Source organism: Lagenorhynchus albirostris, chromosome 1 (genome assembly GCF_949774975.1).
Source record: "Lagenorhynchus albirostris chromosome 1, mLagAlb1.1, whole genome shotgun sequence".
NCBI classification, from domain to species: domain Eukaryota; kingdom Metazoa; phylum Chordata; class Mammalia; order Artiodactyla; family Delphinidae; genus Lagenorhynchus; species Lagenorhynchus albirostris.
Window position 1 is genome coordinate 177,699,136 of NC_083095.1, and position 17,245 is coordinate 177,716,380.

A 17,245-nucleotide genomic window follows, 5' to 3' on the forward strand; every position below is an offset into this window, starting at 1 on the left:
CTGCTCTAATATGTAGTTTAAGTCCAATGTTTCCTTATTGATTTTTTGTCTGAATGTTCAATCCATTGTTGAAAGTGAGATATGAAGTTCCCTATTTTTATTGTATTGCTGTCTCTTTCTGCCTCTAGATCTGTTAATATTTGCTTTATATATTTAGGTATTATGATTGGATACATAAATATTTATAAACATTTACAGTTGTTAATATCCTCTTGATGAATTGACATCTTTATTATTGAATAATGATCTTTCTTTTGTCTCTTGTTACAAGTTTTGGCTTAAAAGTCTACTTTTCTGGCATAAGTATACCTACCTCTGTTTTCTTTTGGTTTCCATTTGCATGGAAAATCTTTTTCCATACCTTTACTTTTAATCTACATGTGTTTTTAAAACTGAAGTGAGTGTCTGAGGGCAGCATATAGTTAAGTCTTTTTCTTAAACTCTTAACCTAGTCTGTGTCTTTTGATTGGAGAATTTAGTCCATCTACATTTAAAGTAACTATTGATAGGTATGGTTTACTATTGCCATTTTGGTAGCTGTTTTCTGGCTGTTTTGTAATTCCTTTATTCCTTTCTTTCTCTCACTCTCCTTTGTGATTTGATTTTCTGTAGTGATATGCTTCAATTCATTGTATTTATCTTCTGTGTGTAAGTATTTGATCTGTGGTTACTATGAGGCTTACATAAAACGTCTTATACAATCAATTTTAAGCTGATAACAACTAACTTCAAACTCAGACAGAAGCTCTACATTTTTACACCTTCCACCATATTTTATGTTTTTGATATCACAATTTATAACTTTTTATATTGCATATCCACTAACAAACTATTGTAGTTATAGTTATTTTTAAAACTTTTGTCTTTTAACCTTTATACTAGAGTTGTAAGTGATTTTTCCACCACCATTATGAGTATTCTGAATTAACTATATATTTACCTTTACCAGTGAGTTTTTCTTTTATATATATAATTCTTGTTACTTACTAGCATTCTTTCATTTTAGCTTGAAGAACTCCCTTTAACATTTCTTATAAGTCTGGTCTAGTGGTAAAGATCTTTTTCAGCTTTTGTTTGTCTGGAAATTTCTTTATCTCTCCTTTAATTCTGAAGAACAACTTTGCTTAATAAAGTACTCTTGGTTAGCAGGTTTTTTCTTTCAGCACTTCGAATACCTTACCCCACTCTCTCTTGCCTGCAAGGTTTCTGCAGAAAAATCTACTAACAGTCTTTAAAATTTCCCTTGTAAATAACAAATTGCTTTTCTCTTCTTGCTTTTAAGATTCTTTCCTTGTTGTTAACTTCTGATAATTTGATTTTAATGTGTTTCAGTGTAAATCCCTTATGATTCATCTTTTTTTGGTATTTTTGAGCTTTCTGGATCTGGATGTCTGTTTTTTTCCCCAGGTTAAGGAAGTTTTCAGCCATTAGTTCTTTGAATAATCATTTTATTTTTAATTTATTTTTGGCTGCGTTGGGTCTTCATTGCCGCACGCAAGCTTTCTCTAGTTGCGGCGAGTGGGGCTACTCTTCGTTGTGGTGGGCGGGCTTCTCACTGAGGTGGCTTCTCTTGTTGCAGAGCACAGGCTCTAGGCATGCGGGCTTCAGTAGTTGTGGCACATGGGCTCAGTAGTTGTGGTTTGCAGGCTCTAGAACACGGCCTCAGTAGTTGTGGTGCATGGGCTTAGGTGCTCTGAGGCATGTGGGTCCTTCCCAGACCAGGGCTCGAACCCGTGTCCCCTGCATTGGCAGACAGATTCTTAACCACTGCACCACCTGGGAAGTCCTCTCTGAATAATCCTTCTGCCCCTTTCTCTCTCTCTTCTCATTCTGAAATCCCTATAATGTGAATATTGGTCTACTTGATGGTGTCCCATATGTCCCTTAAGCTATCTTCACTCTTTTTCATTCTTTTTGTTCTCTCTCTGCTCCTCTAATTGGATCAGTTCTGCTGATATGTTTTCAAGTGCATTGATCTTTTCTTTTACTTTATATAGTCTGTTGTTGAACCCCTCTATTAAAACTTCCAGTCAGTTATTGTATTCTTCAGTACTATGATTTCTACTTAGTACTTTTTATATTTTCTGTCTCTTCATTGAAATTCTCACTTTGGTCATGCATTGCTCTCCTGACCTCAGTGAGCATCTTTTTTGTTGTTGTTTTTTGACTGCACTGTGTGGCATACGGGATCTTGGTCCCCCAACCAGGGATCAAACCTGTGGCCCCTGCAATGGAAACACAGAATCTTCACCACTGGACTGCCAGGGAAGTCCAGTGAGCATACTTATGACTGTTATTTTGAACTCATTTGGGTAAATCACTTACTTCTGTTTCATTAAGATCAGTTTTTAGAGATTTATCTTGTTTTTTGTTTGGAACATATTCCCCTGTTTCTTCATTTTTCTTTACTCACTGTTAGTTTTTGTACATCAGATAAATAGCTACCTCTTCCAGTCTTGTCAGAGTGGTTTTCTGTACAACATGAACTTCATCAATTAGCTTAGCTCAAGCTCCTGGTTGTCTTTCAAACCTTTGTGATTGTTCAAGGCACCATCTTTGTTCTCAGTGGCATCCAGTAGTTTTGGGTGTGCCAAGAGCCATGAGTTTCCCAAAGGGGAAGATCGCAGTCAGCACCTAGATTGTTGGCAGTCCCTCAGGCAGCAGCATACTGGAAAAGTATGCAGTCAGATCCTCTCCAGGGATGAACTGGGAGACAGGTATTTTGTCTGCTCCCTCTCTACTGAGCCTTGAGGGGATAGCCAATGCAAGTGATGCAAGTGCTCACAGGTGTGCCTGTTAACAATTGCTTCTTTGTGTGCTACAGTCCTGTGGGACTCATGAATGCAAACCCCATTGTCTCTCAGAGCAAGATGACCTGGGGGCCTGTCCTCAGGTGGCAGCCACAAAAGCTGGGTGCCAGACATGTGTGCAAGCTCCTTCCAGAGAGATGCTGGTGACTTGGTTTTATCCTTGGACTGAGCCAAAGGAACAAGGGAGGGGAAGTACCCACTGGCTCTTTTGGGCTCCAGAGGATCACAGTAAGCACCTAGATGTGTGCACTTTCATTATGGGTATTTTCTCAGTTGCCTCATGTATAGCAGTCACTCAGCTAATCTTGGATTTCTCTCAAAGGAAATTGCTCCTTGTGTAGCTGTACATTCAGTGTATCCATGGGAAGAGGGGAAGTCAGGAGCCTCCTATGCTGCCATCTTGGTCAAAAGATCTCAGCATTAAGTTATACTCAAAAACACAGTAATGACAGTGTTCTGGTCTACTCCAATCACCTGGTACAGGAATGAACTCAGGAAATCAGACAGAAGAAACGTATAGGGCAAGTTACATGGGAAAGGGTATGGAGCATACATGCCCTCTCTGGGCACTCTACTCTCCTAGCATCTCCACATCTTCACTAACCCAAAAGCTCTCTGTCATGCAATATCGATTTTTTTTCTTTTTAATCATATACTTACTGACCTGGGAGATACGTTATGCTCTCTTAGTTCTGTGAGTTTCATTTCTGTACGTCATTTTTTGGCAACAAGACTTTTTAAAAGATTAGAAAATCCAATACTTAGAGCTAAGCAAACATCTTAGCTGCTCATTTGTTTTCTTAAAAAAATAAAAAAGAATAAACAGTGTCAGTTAATGAAATTAGAACACTCCCTAACACAATGCACAAAAATAAACTCAAAATGGATTAAAGACCTAAAAGTAAGACCGGAAACTATAAAACTCTCAGAGGAAAACATAGGCAGAACACTCTATGACATAAATCACAGCAAGATCCTTTTTGACCCACCTCCTAGAGAAATGGAAATAAAAACAAAAATAAACAAATGGGACCTAATGAAACTTAAAAGCTTCCGCACAGCAAAGCAAACCATAAACAAGATGAAAAGACAACTCTCAGAATGGGAGAAAATAATTGCAAACGAATCAAAAGACAAAAATCTACAAAATATACAAATAGCTCATGCAGATCAATATTAAAAAAACAAACAACCCAATCAAAAAATGGGCAGAAGACCTGAATAGACATTTCTCCAAAGAAGATATACAGACTGCCAACAAACACATGAAAGAATGCTCAACATCATTAATCATTAGAGAAATGCAAATCAAAACTACAATGAGGTATCATCTCATACCAGTCAGAATGGCCATCATCCAAAAATCTACAAACAATAAATGGCTGGAGAGGGTGTGGAGAAAAGAGAACCCTTTTGCACTGTTGGTGGGAATGTAAATTGATACGGCCACTATGGAGAACAGTATGGAGGTTCCTTAAAGAACTAAAAATAGAATTACCATATGACCCAGCAATCCCACTACTGGGCATATACCCAGAGAAAACCATAACTCAAAAAGACACATGCACCCCCAATGTTCATTGCAGCACTATTTACAATAGCCAGGTCATGGAAGCAACCTAAATGCCTATTGACAGACGAATGGATAAAGAAGATGTGGTGCATATATACAATGGAATATTACTCAGCCATAAAAAGGAACAAAATTGGGTCATTTATAGAGACGTGGATGGACCTAAAGACTGTCATACAGGGTGAAGTAAGTCACAAAGAGAAAACAAGTATCGTATATTAACGCATATATGTGGAATCTAGAAAAATGGTACAGATGAACCTGTTTGCAAGGCAGAAATAGAGACACAGATGTAGAGAACAAACGTATGGACACCAAGGCGGGGAAAGAGGGGTGGTGGCATGAGTTGGGAGATTGGGATTGACATGTACACTAACTAATACATATAAAATAGATAACTAATGAGAACCTGCTGTATAGCACAGGGAACTCCACTTCGCTGTACAGTAGAAACTAACACAATGTTGTAAAACAACTATATGTACCCCAGTAAAATAAATAAATAAATATAAATAAAACCTAAAAGAGAAACACTGATGAAAACAAAACAAAACAAAATATAAATTCTCATTGGTGGCTATTAAACTGTGTTTCAATTACTGTTTCATGTTAATACTTTTATAATAAACACTGGCAGGTTGACTCATCAGAATATGATATATAGCACTGAAGATTCATCCCAGTGTACTTAAAGGGGCTTCAGAAATGTTAGCCTGAGGCCCTATAAGCTACCTTGCAACCTTTTAGAAGCAGTACAACAAAGAAATGCAGACATTGTGAATTAAAGAGGAAAATTCCCATGAGTGTTAAAGAAATTTCTTTAGCATATGGAAGTGTATAATTCTAAGTACGAAATAGACATTTTCAAGTCTGATTCTAGCTTCCCTGAATGTGTTCCTTTCTCTCTCAGCATTTGTCAAATGTATTTGAAGTTCATTCAAGCCACTTGGGTTGCATTTTGAAAGTGGCTCATGGAAATTTAAGCAGACAGTACCATTAACATTAATGGACTTCCTCAGGCAAAATTCCCCCATACTGGGCTCAATATTAACCTCAGTATGAGGTTAGATTTTACCAAATATTTAGAGAATACTCAATTCTTTAAAAGTATCCCAAATGCTATGTCAGTAGCAGAAATCCAGTTAACGATGTAAAATTCAAGCAGCACAGCTACCAGATGTGAAGGTTAGATTCATGATTTGTGAAGATTCCCACCAGAATTGATTGATACATTTTTCTCACTGCATTTCTTTTGTTCCAATGGGGTTTATAGGCACAGCGCTTGTTGTCCAGTGGGACCACGTACATCTCCAGGATAATTACAACCTGGGAAGCTTCACATTCCAAGCAACCCTCCTCATGGATGGACGCATCATCTTCGGATATAAGGAAGTAAGTAATGTACTGATAATCTCCTTCCCTATTGACTTGACCTCTCTATCTTTTCCTCCAAGTGTCAAGAAAAGGACATTTTACAGTCATGAACCTCAGATCATTTTCTCACCTCTTGGTTTCTTTTGCTTTATTGAAAAAAATACAATTTTTAAAATCTACCGAGTAGCACTAATTGTTAATTCTTTGGGTTTTGTTTTATTTTGCATTCTGATATCCTTGGCATTCTGACCCATGAGTTTCATAAAATTATTAAATAATTATATTCTTGTGGTAGTATAATGAAATATCTCTAAGAAAAAATATTTCCAATTTGGAAGGATTTTCATTTAAATCTGATTACTTATATTTATACTATTTATTTGTTTTTGCCTTGTCAACTTCTTTGACATTTTTTGGCTATAATTTCAAAAGTGTTAATAGACATGAAGTCTTGTGTGGCTCAATGACCCAATACTGAAAGTATTCCACGACAGCTGAGTCCACAATCCCTTTGGCCAATGTTTATTGCCACCTGAAAGGAAAGATTAATTAGAGATCAAAGTGACAGACAAAATAAAGAAATTTAAACTTAGCTTGTTTCATTTTACCAAATTGATAGGGAATGGAAATTAACTAAATTGTAGCCTTTAATTTACAGAACGTCTAAATTAGAATAATAGCATGTTTGGCTTAAAACTCTATTGACAGTGTAATTAAGGTCTATTAGACAACCTAAACTTTGGGGGAAGAAAATAAAGAATATAAGAATAATATATCAGATGTGATGTTTTAGGCATTCAGTAGTCACAATGTGAATTGATAATGGGCATTATTAACCCATGGATTAATGGGTATTTATAATACAGACTCAACATCTTATTTTCAATTGAAGGGTTATTTTTCCCTTGGGAAATGAATCCCTGGCTATTAAAAAGATGCTGACAATTTAAAAAGGATTCGCTTTGGTCATGTCTTCTGAAATCTATCTTTTCTATAAAGTGAGGGATGGTTGTATTTCAACTCAATAGGCCAACTTTTGGAAATCTCATAACCACGTTAAATGTTTCCACTCTTTTGAAGAGTTCTTCCGTGTGGAATTACTCATTTACTTGGGGCAACACTATACACAGAATACAATGTAAGATCCGTTCTGCTTGGTGCTTCCTTATCCAGAGCTATGTTTTGATATCATAGCCCACCATATCCTTATATCACACTTCCTGGAAGCTGAGACAGTATTGCTCAAAGGGACTCATTCTAGTTTTCATTGTAATCTAGTGTATTGCTGGGACTGCAGAATGATGTTATGGAATATTATTTTCAACATTTTAACCAACAGTGGTAAAATTTCTGGAAAGAGGCAGAGTCAGTAAGTCTAGAATCTAAAATCTCACTAATTGCAGGCTTTGTCAAAACAGAGGTTTGTGTTCTTATTGTGGTCTCTCTCGCTAGTCTTTATTATCAAAATTGTCATCTTTATTTATACTGTTCTCAATGGGTGTCTCACATTGCAGAGTAACAGTTTATTTTTCCTATTCTCTCTTTGTAGTGAGGTTGGTATTTTTAAAATGTCCTTTTCTTTTCTTTATTTAATCAAAGAGAAATTTTCCATTATGGTTTTCCTGTTTTGTCATGAGAATATTAAGCTGACAGGCAATTTTAACACTTTCTTAATATTTCCAGACTATCAGTCCTTCTGAATTTAGAGTTCTAAAGAAATCACTACTTTATTATTTGCCTCTCTGTCCTGGTTAAAAAACGGTTACTTATTTCCTATTCTACCTCTTTGCTTCCTGATAACTGTCATGTATTTTATTTTGCTGAGGCAAATTTCTATTTGTAAAATTTGCCACAATAAGGATCCCCATGCATTTGAGGTGAGAGCTAGGTGCTCCTGGCCTTTCTAGAAAAATATTTATAATTTCAATTACATAAATATTATGTAATTGATGTATTATCATTACATAACGTATTATCCTTGACAAAGTGCTTTCACATACATTATAGTTTACAATTCTTCAACAGTAACTTATATTCTTGATATTCTTAGCCTTGTACAAAGGCACTGGCACATGAAAGGTGTTAAATAAATGTGTATGGCTTAATTATGGAGTTAGATCATACACAATTTATCTTTATTTTATCTTTATTTATCTTTATTTATTTTATAGCTAAGCAGACAATCAGAAAGGTTAAATGACCTGCTTGAGTTTACAGAGCTAGTTAAGGACAAATCCAGAACAAAAAACCTTAATGTGGTGACCTCAAAATACCTCAACATTTTTTTCTTTCCCAAGGAGATTATGTAAAACAAGTCACAAATCTATTTCTCATTTGTGTTTTTCCAATAAGTATTTGTTAATGTTTGGTGTTTAGTAATCTTTTTATATGACTCCCATATATTACACAATTACAGCCCCATAAAGTCAGGAGAAGTATTCCTAATTAAGCTGTAGAGCTAATGAAATTGTAAGAACCTAAGAATATAAGGAGTATAATTTTGTATTCCTATTCAGATTAAATATACCGAAGCAAAGTTATAGGTTGGAAGGTAAGTGCAGTTCTTACTCTAATTAGTTGCTTTTAACTGATTAATGCCAGCTTTGTTTTATTTTATTATATTTTACATGAGTGAGAAGAAAAATTCTGATTTATTCAGAAACTACTAATAATTTTACTCAACATGGAGGAAAATTAGTATTTCATTGAATAAATTTTTGACACAAATTTCACTTTTATTACCCTCAAATGATTTATTCCAGTAGTTAATTATGTTTCTCTTAGTAACTCTTTTTTTTTTTCTTTGTGGTATGCGGGCCTCTCACCGTTGTGGCCTCTCCCGTTGCGGAGCACAGGCTCCGGACGCACAGGCTCAGTGGCCATGGCTCACGGGCCCAGCCACTCCACAGCATGTGGGATCTTCCCGGACCGGGGCACGAACCCGTGTCCCCTGCATCGGCAGGCGGACTCTCAACCACTGCACCACCAGGGAAGCCCCACTCTTAGTAACTCTTAATGTGCCAACTGCCCATACTAACCACTCAGATGACCTCCAGTTCTGTCATGTTCTGTATGTAGTCATGTCTCCAGCAGCATAATTTTCACAGTGCAGACTGTGATAAATAATGATCAATAAATTAGAAAATACATTTGTACTTATAACAATCTTAATGAGATTGAGATAGGGCAGTTACTACTGCTGTTTGAAATAAGAGTAAATACAGATTTGTTCAAAGAATTTAATGATCCTTCACAAAGTCACAGTGTTCTCCTAACCATACTGGTGAGAGAAGTAGTGGGGACACAGATTCCTTTAAATAATTAAGTTACCTCTCCCAAGATTATAGCTCTTTATTATTCAACCAAAGATTTGAAATTATGTTTTAAGTTATAGGCCCTTATTGCTACACAGCTGTTTATTTTAGTTAATTTCAAAGATACAGTTTACTTAGGATGGAAGTCAAAACACAAAAAACATATTGTTTTTTTCAAAAGTTTCCTCTCAAATTATCAACCATTCACTTTAATGCATTTTTCAATTTCAGGGTATCCATTTGTTTCTTTTGCATAGATTTAATTACCTAATGAAATTAACCATCTTGTCATCTATATTCTTAAATATATTAGTAACAGTTCTTTTAAAGTTTATAGCTAACTCTAATATCTAGATTTCCTATGGGTCTGTTTCTATCATCTCTTTTTTACTTTGTTTCTTTTTCTGTAGATTTTCATTCACTGGTCATGTCTCCTTGCATGTTAGGTAATTTTTGATCAAATGTTGGGCATTGTTTACAAAATAGTAAAGGGATGCTTTGAGGTTGTGGATGATATTTTCTTCTTCAAGGAAGGGTTTACTTTTTTTGTTAGGCAGTTAGGAGGGAACAGATTACTTCCTACTGAGCAGGACTAAGCTCATTCACAGTTGAGCATTGGCCCTTATAAAAACTGGTATATTTCTGGTTAGCCCTAACGCTTAGAATGTAGTCCTTCAGGAATCTCCACATAACCCTGGGTAATGACTATGGACCTTTTGCCTTAGTGGTCCTGAACTCTGTGTTTTCCACAACTCCATGAGACTGCCTGAAGTTCTGTTCAAATTTTCTGTCTCTAAATCTGGCTCATTAACTGTCAGATGCCTTGAAGGGAAAGCAGTGTTGGTTTCACCTCTGTGATTTCCTTTCTTTGGAATCTTGGCTTTTCAGGTCCTTGTTCTTTGACAGCCACCTGATGCCTTCAACAGATGCTTTTCATATGTTTTTTATCTTTCCTGCTTGGTCTCAGTAGTAGAAATGATGGCCTTATACAAGTTTGTCTGCCATAACCAGAAGCCCCATTCATTTTTAAAAGCAACCTCCAAATTTGTAAAATCTGACATTTATTGAGCTCTTCATATACGCTAGGCAGTGACCGACATGCTTAAAATTTGTCTCATGTTATTCTCACAAAAACTAGGAGGTTGTCACTTTTATCATTTACAGAGAAGGAACCCAAAACACCCAGAGAGGTTAAGTAACTTTCCCAAAATTATGAAACAAAGATTCATCCAAGGGAATATGACTCCAGAGCCCATAGGCCCAACCACTGTACCTTAGTGCCTCCCTACAAGCTTCCTTTTCAAGAAATGGCTGTATTGCTTTATTCACTTTGATATCCCTGACAGTCTTTCCTGGTTAGTCATTATTGTAGTGTAACTCAGCCACTTGAGAGCACAGGTAAGAATGGTTTGCCTTTCCACAGCACTTATTTTATTAATTTTTTAAAAAAAGTGAAAAGAAGTTGTGCATAAGTAAAAATAATAGTAAAAACATATGTCCTTTCTTAGATAAATGGAATTTGGAAAAATCAAATTCCCGTTTCCTATTCTGTTAATAGAAATAACTAGCTGTCATACTAGAAACCAGATTCTTTATATTATTTTAAGTTACCATTGAATAGTGATGATTGTTTGCTTTCTTACAGTATAGACCTGAAATTCTTGGTCTCTTGATAATGTAACAAGGAAACTACCTGTTCACAAGAAAGATATGATTCCAGACACATTAGAGACTTGAAATCAAATTTCTTATATTTCTTAATGCTGCCTATCCTAGGATACTATCATATATTAGAAGTTGCATTTCCTCTGACTTGTTTCATCTCTCTTCTATTATATTTTGAATTTATTGTTACTTTAGATACAGACTCAGGAAGGATGTGATTCATTTTGTGTCTATTGGAAATTTGATTAATTTTTTTCACCAGTTCATGGGAGGTACAGAGTGGTCATCAGTTTGAGACAATACAATTAAAAAGTCACGTAATCCTTCTACATGGCCACAGGGGAACTCATAGAGAATACATATCTCACCTGAGAGTCAGCCCACTTTATCCATTTTCTTGGTTGAATACCTTACAGTCTCCTTCAGCAGCAAATTTTAGAGGAGGTCTGTATAGAGGAACTTTATTGTTTATTAAGTAAAATTACTTTTTAATTACTTCTACCATTTAAGTATTTAATCCTAATGTCCTTAGTGTAACATTTACTGTTTCTGTGGAAGAATGCATAGTTAATAAATCACCATTGCCAATTGGTTGGAGGTTTAACTGTCACCCTAAATGCATTTTTAAAATTTATTTGAAGACTATTTCTCTTGTTTAAACTGTAATGACCCTTCATTCATGGTAATCATCCTGAAAGCATTAAAAGATGAACACTTGCTGAGCTTGTAAAATTTATAGAAAAAAATAATTCAAGAGGGTAAGAGAAAGCCAAAAAGAACTGAACAGTGAAACAATTGACATTTAGATATGAAGTGATTTGCCTTTATGGCTATTGCTGTATATGTGAGAATGTTTAACATGTGTTAAAATAATATATATGCATCCAAGAAACTATATATATATATACATATATGAAATTTAAATAAAATTTATTTAACAAATGTATAAGATTGAGAAAACCCAGATGACAAGAAATGCTAATTATAAACTCTCAGGAAATAATCCCATAACTGAGAACATGTCTCTGCAGAGGAAAGCAAAGCAAAATGGCTCTTTAATAAATTAAGTAAATGTCTCTCAAATTGTGTGTTTTCTAAATTGAGCATTTCCCAGAATGTGCTTTTCCCAATGCCTATTAGCAATGAAAGGCTCTGAGAAGAACAGCCACAAAGGTAAATTAACTTCATTTAACCCAGAGCTGATCAAACTTTTTTGACCTGGGAATGCATTTTTCATGGAACATCTATTACCACCACCCAGGAAGGTGTGGGGAATGTTGAATTAAAAAAACAATTCATGTGGTGCAGCCACTATGGAGAACAATATGGAGGTTCCTCAAAAAACTAAAAATAGGGGCTTCCCTGGTGGCGCAGTGGTTGGGGGTCCACCTGCCGATGCAGGGGGCGTGGGTTCGTGCCCCGGTCCAGGAGGATCCCGCTTGCCGCAGAGCAGCTGGGCCCGTGAGCCGTGGCCGCTGAGCCTGCGCGTCCGGAGCCTGTGCTCCTCAATGGGAGAGGCCGCAGCAGTGAGAGGCCCGTGTACGGCAAAGGAAAAAAAAAAAAAAACTAAAAATAAAGTTGCCATTTGCTCCAGCAATCCCACTCCTGGACATATATCCAAACAAAACTATAATTCAAAAAGATATATGCACCCTTATGTTTATTGCAGCACTATTTACAATAGCCAAGACATGAAAGCAACCTAAATGTCCATCAGCAGATGAATGGATAAAGAAGATGTGGTACATGTATACAATGGACCAGTCAGCCATAAAAAACAATGAAATAATGCCATTTGCAGCAACATGGATGCAACTAGAGATTATCATACTAAGTAAAGTAAGTCAGACAGAGAAAGACAAATACCATATGATATCACTTACATGTGGAATTTAAAATATGACACAAATGAACTTATCAACAAATCAGAAACAGACTCACAGACATAGAGAACAGACTTGTGGTTGCCAAGGGGGAGGGTGTGTGGGGGAGGGAAAGATTGGGAGTTTGGGATTAGCAGATCTGAACTATTATGTATAGAATGGATAAACAACAAGATCCTACTGTGTGGTGCAGAGAGCTATATTCAGTATCCTGTGATAGGCTGTGATGGAGGGGAGTGTGAGAAAGAATATACGTGTGTATAACGGAATCACTTTGCTGTACAGCCGGGATCAGCATGGCATTGTGAATCAACTACACTTCAATAAAATTTAAAAAAAAGAAAGAATTCCAAAACAATGTAGACACAGATGATTTTATATCTTAGCACTTCCCTGTATTTTAAGTACATAAAGTATAAAGTTGTATCTACATGGCTTTATTTAGGATCTAATTCATTTGCATTTGTATTTTTTTGTTATCTCACATATTAAAGCTCCCAACATTTTAATTTTCTTTTATTTCCCATAGTGTAAGAAAATGACAAATTGAACCCGTTCTCCCTTTATAATGTTGTGAGTGAAAATAAATAAATAAAGTAGCAAGGAAGCAAGATCAATAATCTAGAAGAAATAATTGTAGAAACAGAAATCTTGTTCTAATGCTGGCCCTGCCCCTAGCGGGTTATGTTGTCCTTGGACAAGGTATTTGATCTTCCTGGGTACGTTTTCTTCTTCCAAGCCCCACTTCCATTTAAGCTTTGTGGTGACGTGGAGAGGTTTGTTCTACATGGTGCTCCTGCCGGTATAGACCATATCCAGTCCCTGCTCTGAGGATTCCAGGATCAAAGAGTTAATTTATCCCTAAGGCAAAAGGCCTCGTACTTTCCCCATGTCTCCCCAAACCCAGGGTGCAGTTTCCTAATCCCGTTCCTTTTCCCAGCCGTGTTTAGGCAAGTTCCCTTTTGTAGCCATAGTCCCAGATAAAGTCCCCATTATGGTTTTGACTGTCTTGAGCCACGTTGCACCCGCTTCTTCAGGGGGCTCCTGCCTCACTATATTCTTTTATATGATGCTCCCACTCTAGTTTGTCAGTTCAGTACTGGGCAGTCCCTATATTAAAAGAGGGAGCTATTTTTACTTACCAACTTCATGCTGTTGTCTCCTTCCAGATTTTCTATGGGGTACGATTGTGGAGATGGGGGTAAGAGGAATGTTAGATTATATCTTTAACGTATGGCTCGCCTTTGCTTTCATGCCATCAAGTAAGTGCATTGCTGGATACCTAGCATATGAAAAGAGTTCAGAATCTAAAAGCTAGAAAGGGATTCAAATAATCGTGTGAAATGTTAACGATATTGAGGAAAGCAAATGGATGTTTTTATAATGTCACATTTAACTGAAAGCCCTTCTATTCAAATGTAGTTTTCAGACAACTAATACTCAGGGCTTTATGCATTGCTTTGAGCATGACTTTTTAAAACTGGACGCCCTACTGAGTAAGGAGAAGCCTGATCAGACGTTTAAGGGAGATAAGGTAGGAACTTAAGGGTTAAGTGAAGGTAAGAATGGTTAAAATTTTAAGCTTTGGGGTTTTTTTAATGTATATATATTAAGCTATTAGACATCACATTGCTGATTCGCGAGCATGCTCTGCCCTACCTTTACTGACTCCTAATATCATTTCCTACGTTAATTTTGTCTAGTTATTCCAACTCTTTTCTGTCGCCATACTTCATTTGCTTACTGTATCATTTATAGAAAAAAATTATACTTACTTAAACAACAAACTTATCTGTGTCTTGTGAAATGGCAGGAAAATTAAAACACCTTAAAGAAAAGAGTTTATAAATGCTTATGTAAGCTGAAATGGAAGCATATTTTAACTGGCGTTAATGCTCCTTTTCTATATCTATCCTGTGGAATGAATCTAATTGTAAAACTCATTCTCAGAAATTTATGATTCATTACAAATCATACAGAGGCCGAGTGAAGATTTAGCTTTGCTTTAATTATAAAAAGGCAAGTATTATAGGCATTTGAAAATAATGAACTACATTTTTTTTTAAAGCTTGTGTAGTTCAGAGTTTGTATTATTTTAGATTGGCTTCCTGACATCCCCAGGAACTAACTTAGGAGACATTTTAAGGATGAATATAAATTTGTAGATAGGATAAAGGATAGCTTCCATAAGCAGCGTTTTTGGACTTTGGGCATCATCCTTCGTGCCTGCTTCTCTGACTTGGCTACTTATCCAATACAGAGTCCTCTGTAGACCAGGGGACTGTGACACTATGACAGATCCTTTCTTGCACACTTTTGGCTCTAATTCTAGATAGTTTATTTATATACATACACACAATTGCTTTGTTGATGTTAGTCAAAAAATAGTTCATGTTAAATGTGGTTTTAGCAGTGCTCCTGATTCAGCCTAACAAATGGCCTCTCATTCTAAACTGTCGTGGGAACTTGCAGTCTGGCTCACAGAGAGCTCACACAGCCCAATTACTTGGCTGCAGTAAGTGTGAGTGGATGAACCATCCTTACGCTGAACAACCCCACGCCTTTGAGGTTTTGAGGTAAAAAGATAACAGTCCAAGAAGGCAAAGTGAAAAAGATAGGACAGTATCAGGTGGAGAGAGGCAGACATGTTCTTGAAAGAAATCTAAGAGAAAGCCTGGACTTTGCCTCGTTAATCTTTTACCAAATTAAGCATTTAATTCAATTGGCCATAGTGTTTTGTTTTCTAAACCTGATATGTAATCATTTTATCAAAGGTTTGGGTGGCTTCTAGGAAAATGTAGGGAATCAAAAGCTTCTTGTACATTTTCATGTTAATATTTAATCAGGATAAAATACCAGAGTTTTAGAAATTCTATGCTTTTATTCATGAACTCTAGAAAATTTGGAAGACAAGCATTTGAGGCCAGTGGTATTGCCATCATCCTTTTCCACTGCTTCCTGCCCTAGTCTCCTCCATCTCTGGATGCTTCAGTACACACCATCCTCATAGCCGGCAATGGAAATGAACCCTGAAGGTGTGCAACAGCATGCTGGCTCCGATGAAAAGCTCAACTCCATTTTTCTTGCTGTTAAGACCAAAAGTCTTGGTGACACTGTTGACTCTCTTCTTTTTCTCACTCTCCTTAAATCCATGGCATATTCGTCCAGAATCATCTTCCTGTCGCTCCAGCTCTTATCACTTACCTAGTGTACTCCAAGCCACCCATTCCACATCTGCAAAATGGTGATACCCTTCTAACTAGTTTCTCTGTCTCTCTTTTCCCCCTCCAGTCCAGATTACACATCAGTTAGTGTGATCTTTTTCAGATGTAAGGGAATGTCCTTCCTCTGTTCAAGACGGTCTAACCCTTCCCCATACAACTTGGAATAAAATCCAGAGTCATTGCCGTGGCTTGCAGGGAATACATGCTCCCTCTGATCTGTCGTCACTGCGTCCCATCTCCTTCAGCACTCTTATTTACTCCCTCTGCTCCAGTGATAACCTTTTATTTCCTAAAAGACAGCAAAAGCAATTCAAACAAGGCCTTTGCATGTACTGGTCTCTCTACAGAGCTGTTCCCCAAATCTCCATATGGTAGGTTCTCCTACTACAGAAAAGTCACATTATCACAGAAATCTTCTGTGACTCCTTCTCTTAAAGAGGCCCCCATCCCTCACTGTATCTTCCCCATGTTTTCATTTCCTCCTTGGCACTTACCACCTCCTGGCATACTGTATTTTTTATGTTCACTTGTCTTCATGTCAGTCTCTACTCTCTAGAATGTAAGCTCTATGAGAGCAGGGGCTTTTTTGTTTTCTCCTGTAATTCCAGTGCCTACAATAATACAGAGAAAATGTTCAACTAATATAAATATTATAAATGAATATTATTATAAATAAATATTATTTGAATAATATATTCAAATATATTTATATTGAATAATATATATTCAATAATTCAATATATATATTCAATATATTCAATAATATATATATAGAATAATATAAATGAATATTATTATAAATAAATATTATAAATGATAAATATTATGAATGAATTCACCCTTATAATTTTTTTGGATCATTATTAACAATGTACTTGGTGAAGCTTGGGAAAGTCTAGATCATTCAGTAGAATTAAATCGTTGAATTTGAGGTTTGAAAGAGTCCTTACAGGTCATCTACTGTCTTCCTAGAGGGTTGGCCAATTTACGATAGGATTATTTTCAGTGGACAAAAAACTCTCTACATTGTTAGGTTACCCATTTTGATCTTGCATGGATTTACCTTAAGTTAAATGAAGCTAAATCTGGGTAAATTATACACCTTGGTCTTCATTTTTGGAATCCACAGGGAAAAGAATAAACTAGAAAATAAAAAGATACAGAAGAGTGAAAAAAAAGATGCAGAAAATGCATCTTTTTAATGGACCTTTCCAATATTTCAAGTTTAATTGTACCTAAAGAGATATTTATCTGATTCCCAGAAACCTAGGAGGAAGAATGCTACTTCATTTTCTATAGAGACACCCAGAGAAGTTTGTATTGGCTATTAGAGCTTTAGTAGAGAATGCATTGGTTAGTATTGCTGTGTAACAAATCACCCCAAAAATGTAGTGGCCTAAAC

At 36.3% G+C, this 17,245-nt stretch overlaps 1 protein-coding gene across 2 annotated transcripts in view; it reads left to right on the forward strand.

Moving 5' to 3' along the window:
- The window catches only part of PLXDC2 (plexin domain containing 2), a 413,757-nt gene that overhangs the window by 275,543 nt on the left and 120,969 nt on the right, over positions 1-17,245 (forward strand). For both annotated transcript variants that reach the window (XM_060161213.1, XM_060161202.1), the window contains exon 7: positions 5,657-5,775. In XM_060161213.1, coding sequence (XP_060017196.1) covers positions 5,657-5,775 — 119 coding nt within the window. The remainder of the gene's footprint in view (positions 1-5,656; positions 5,776-17,245) is intronic.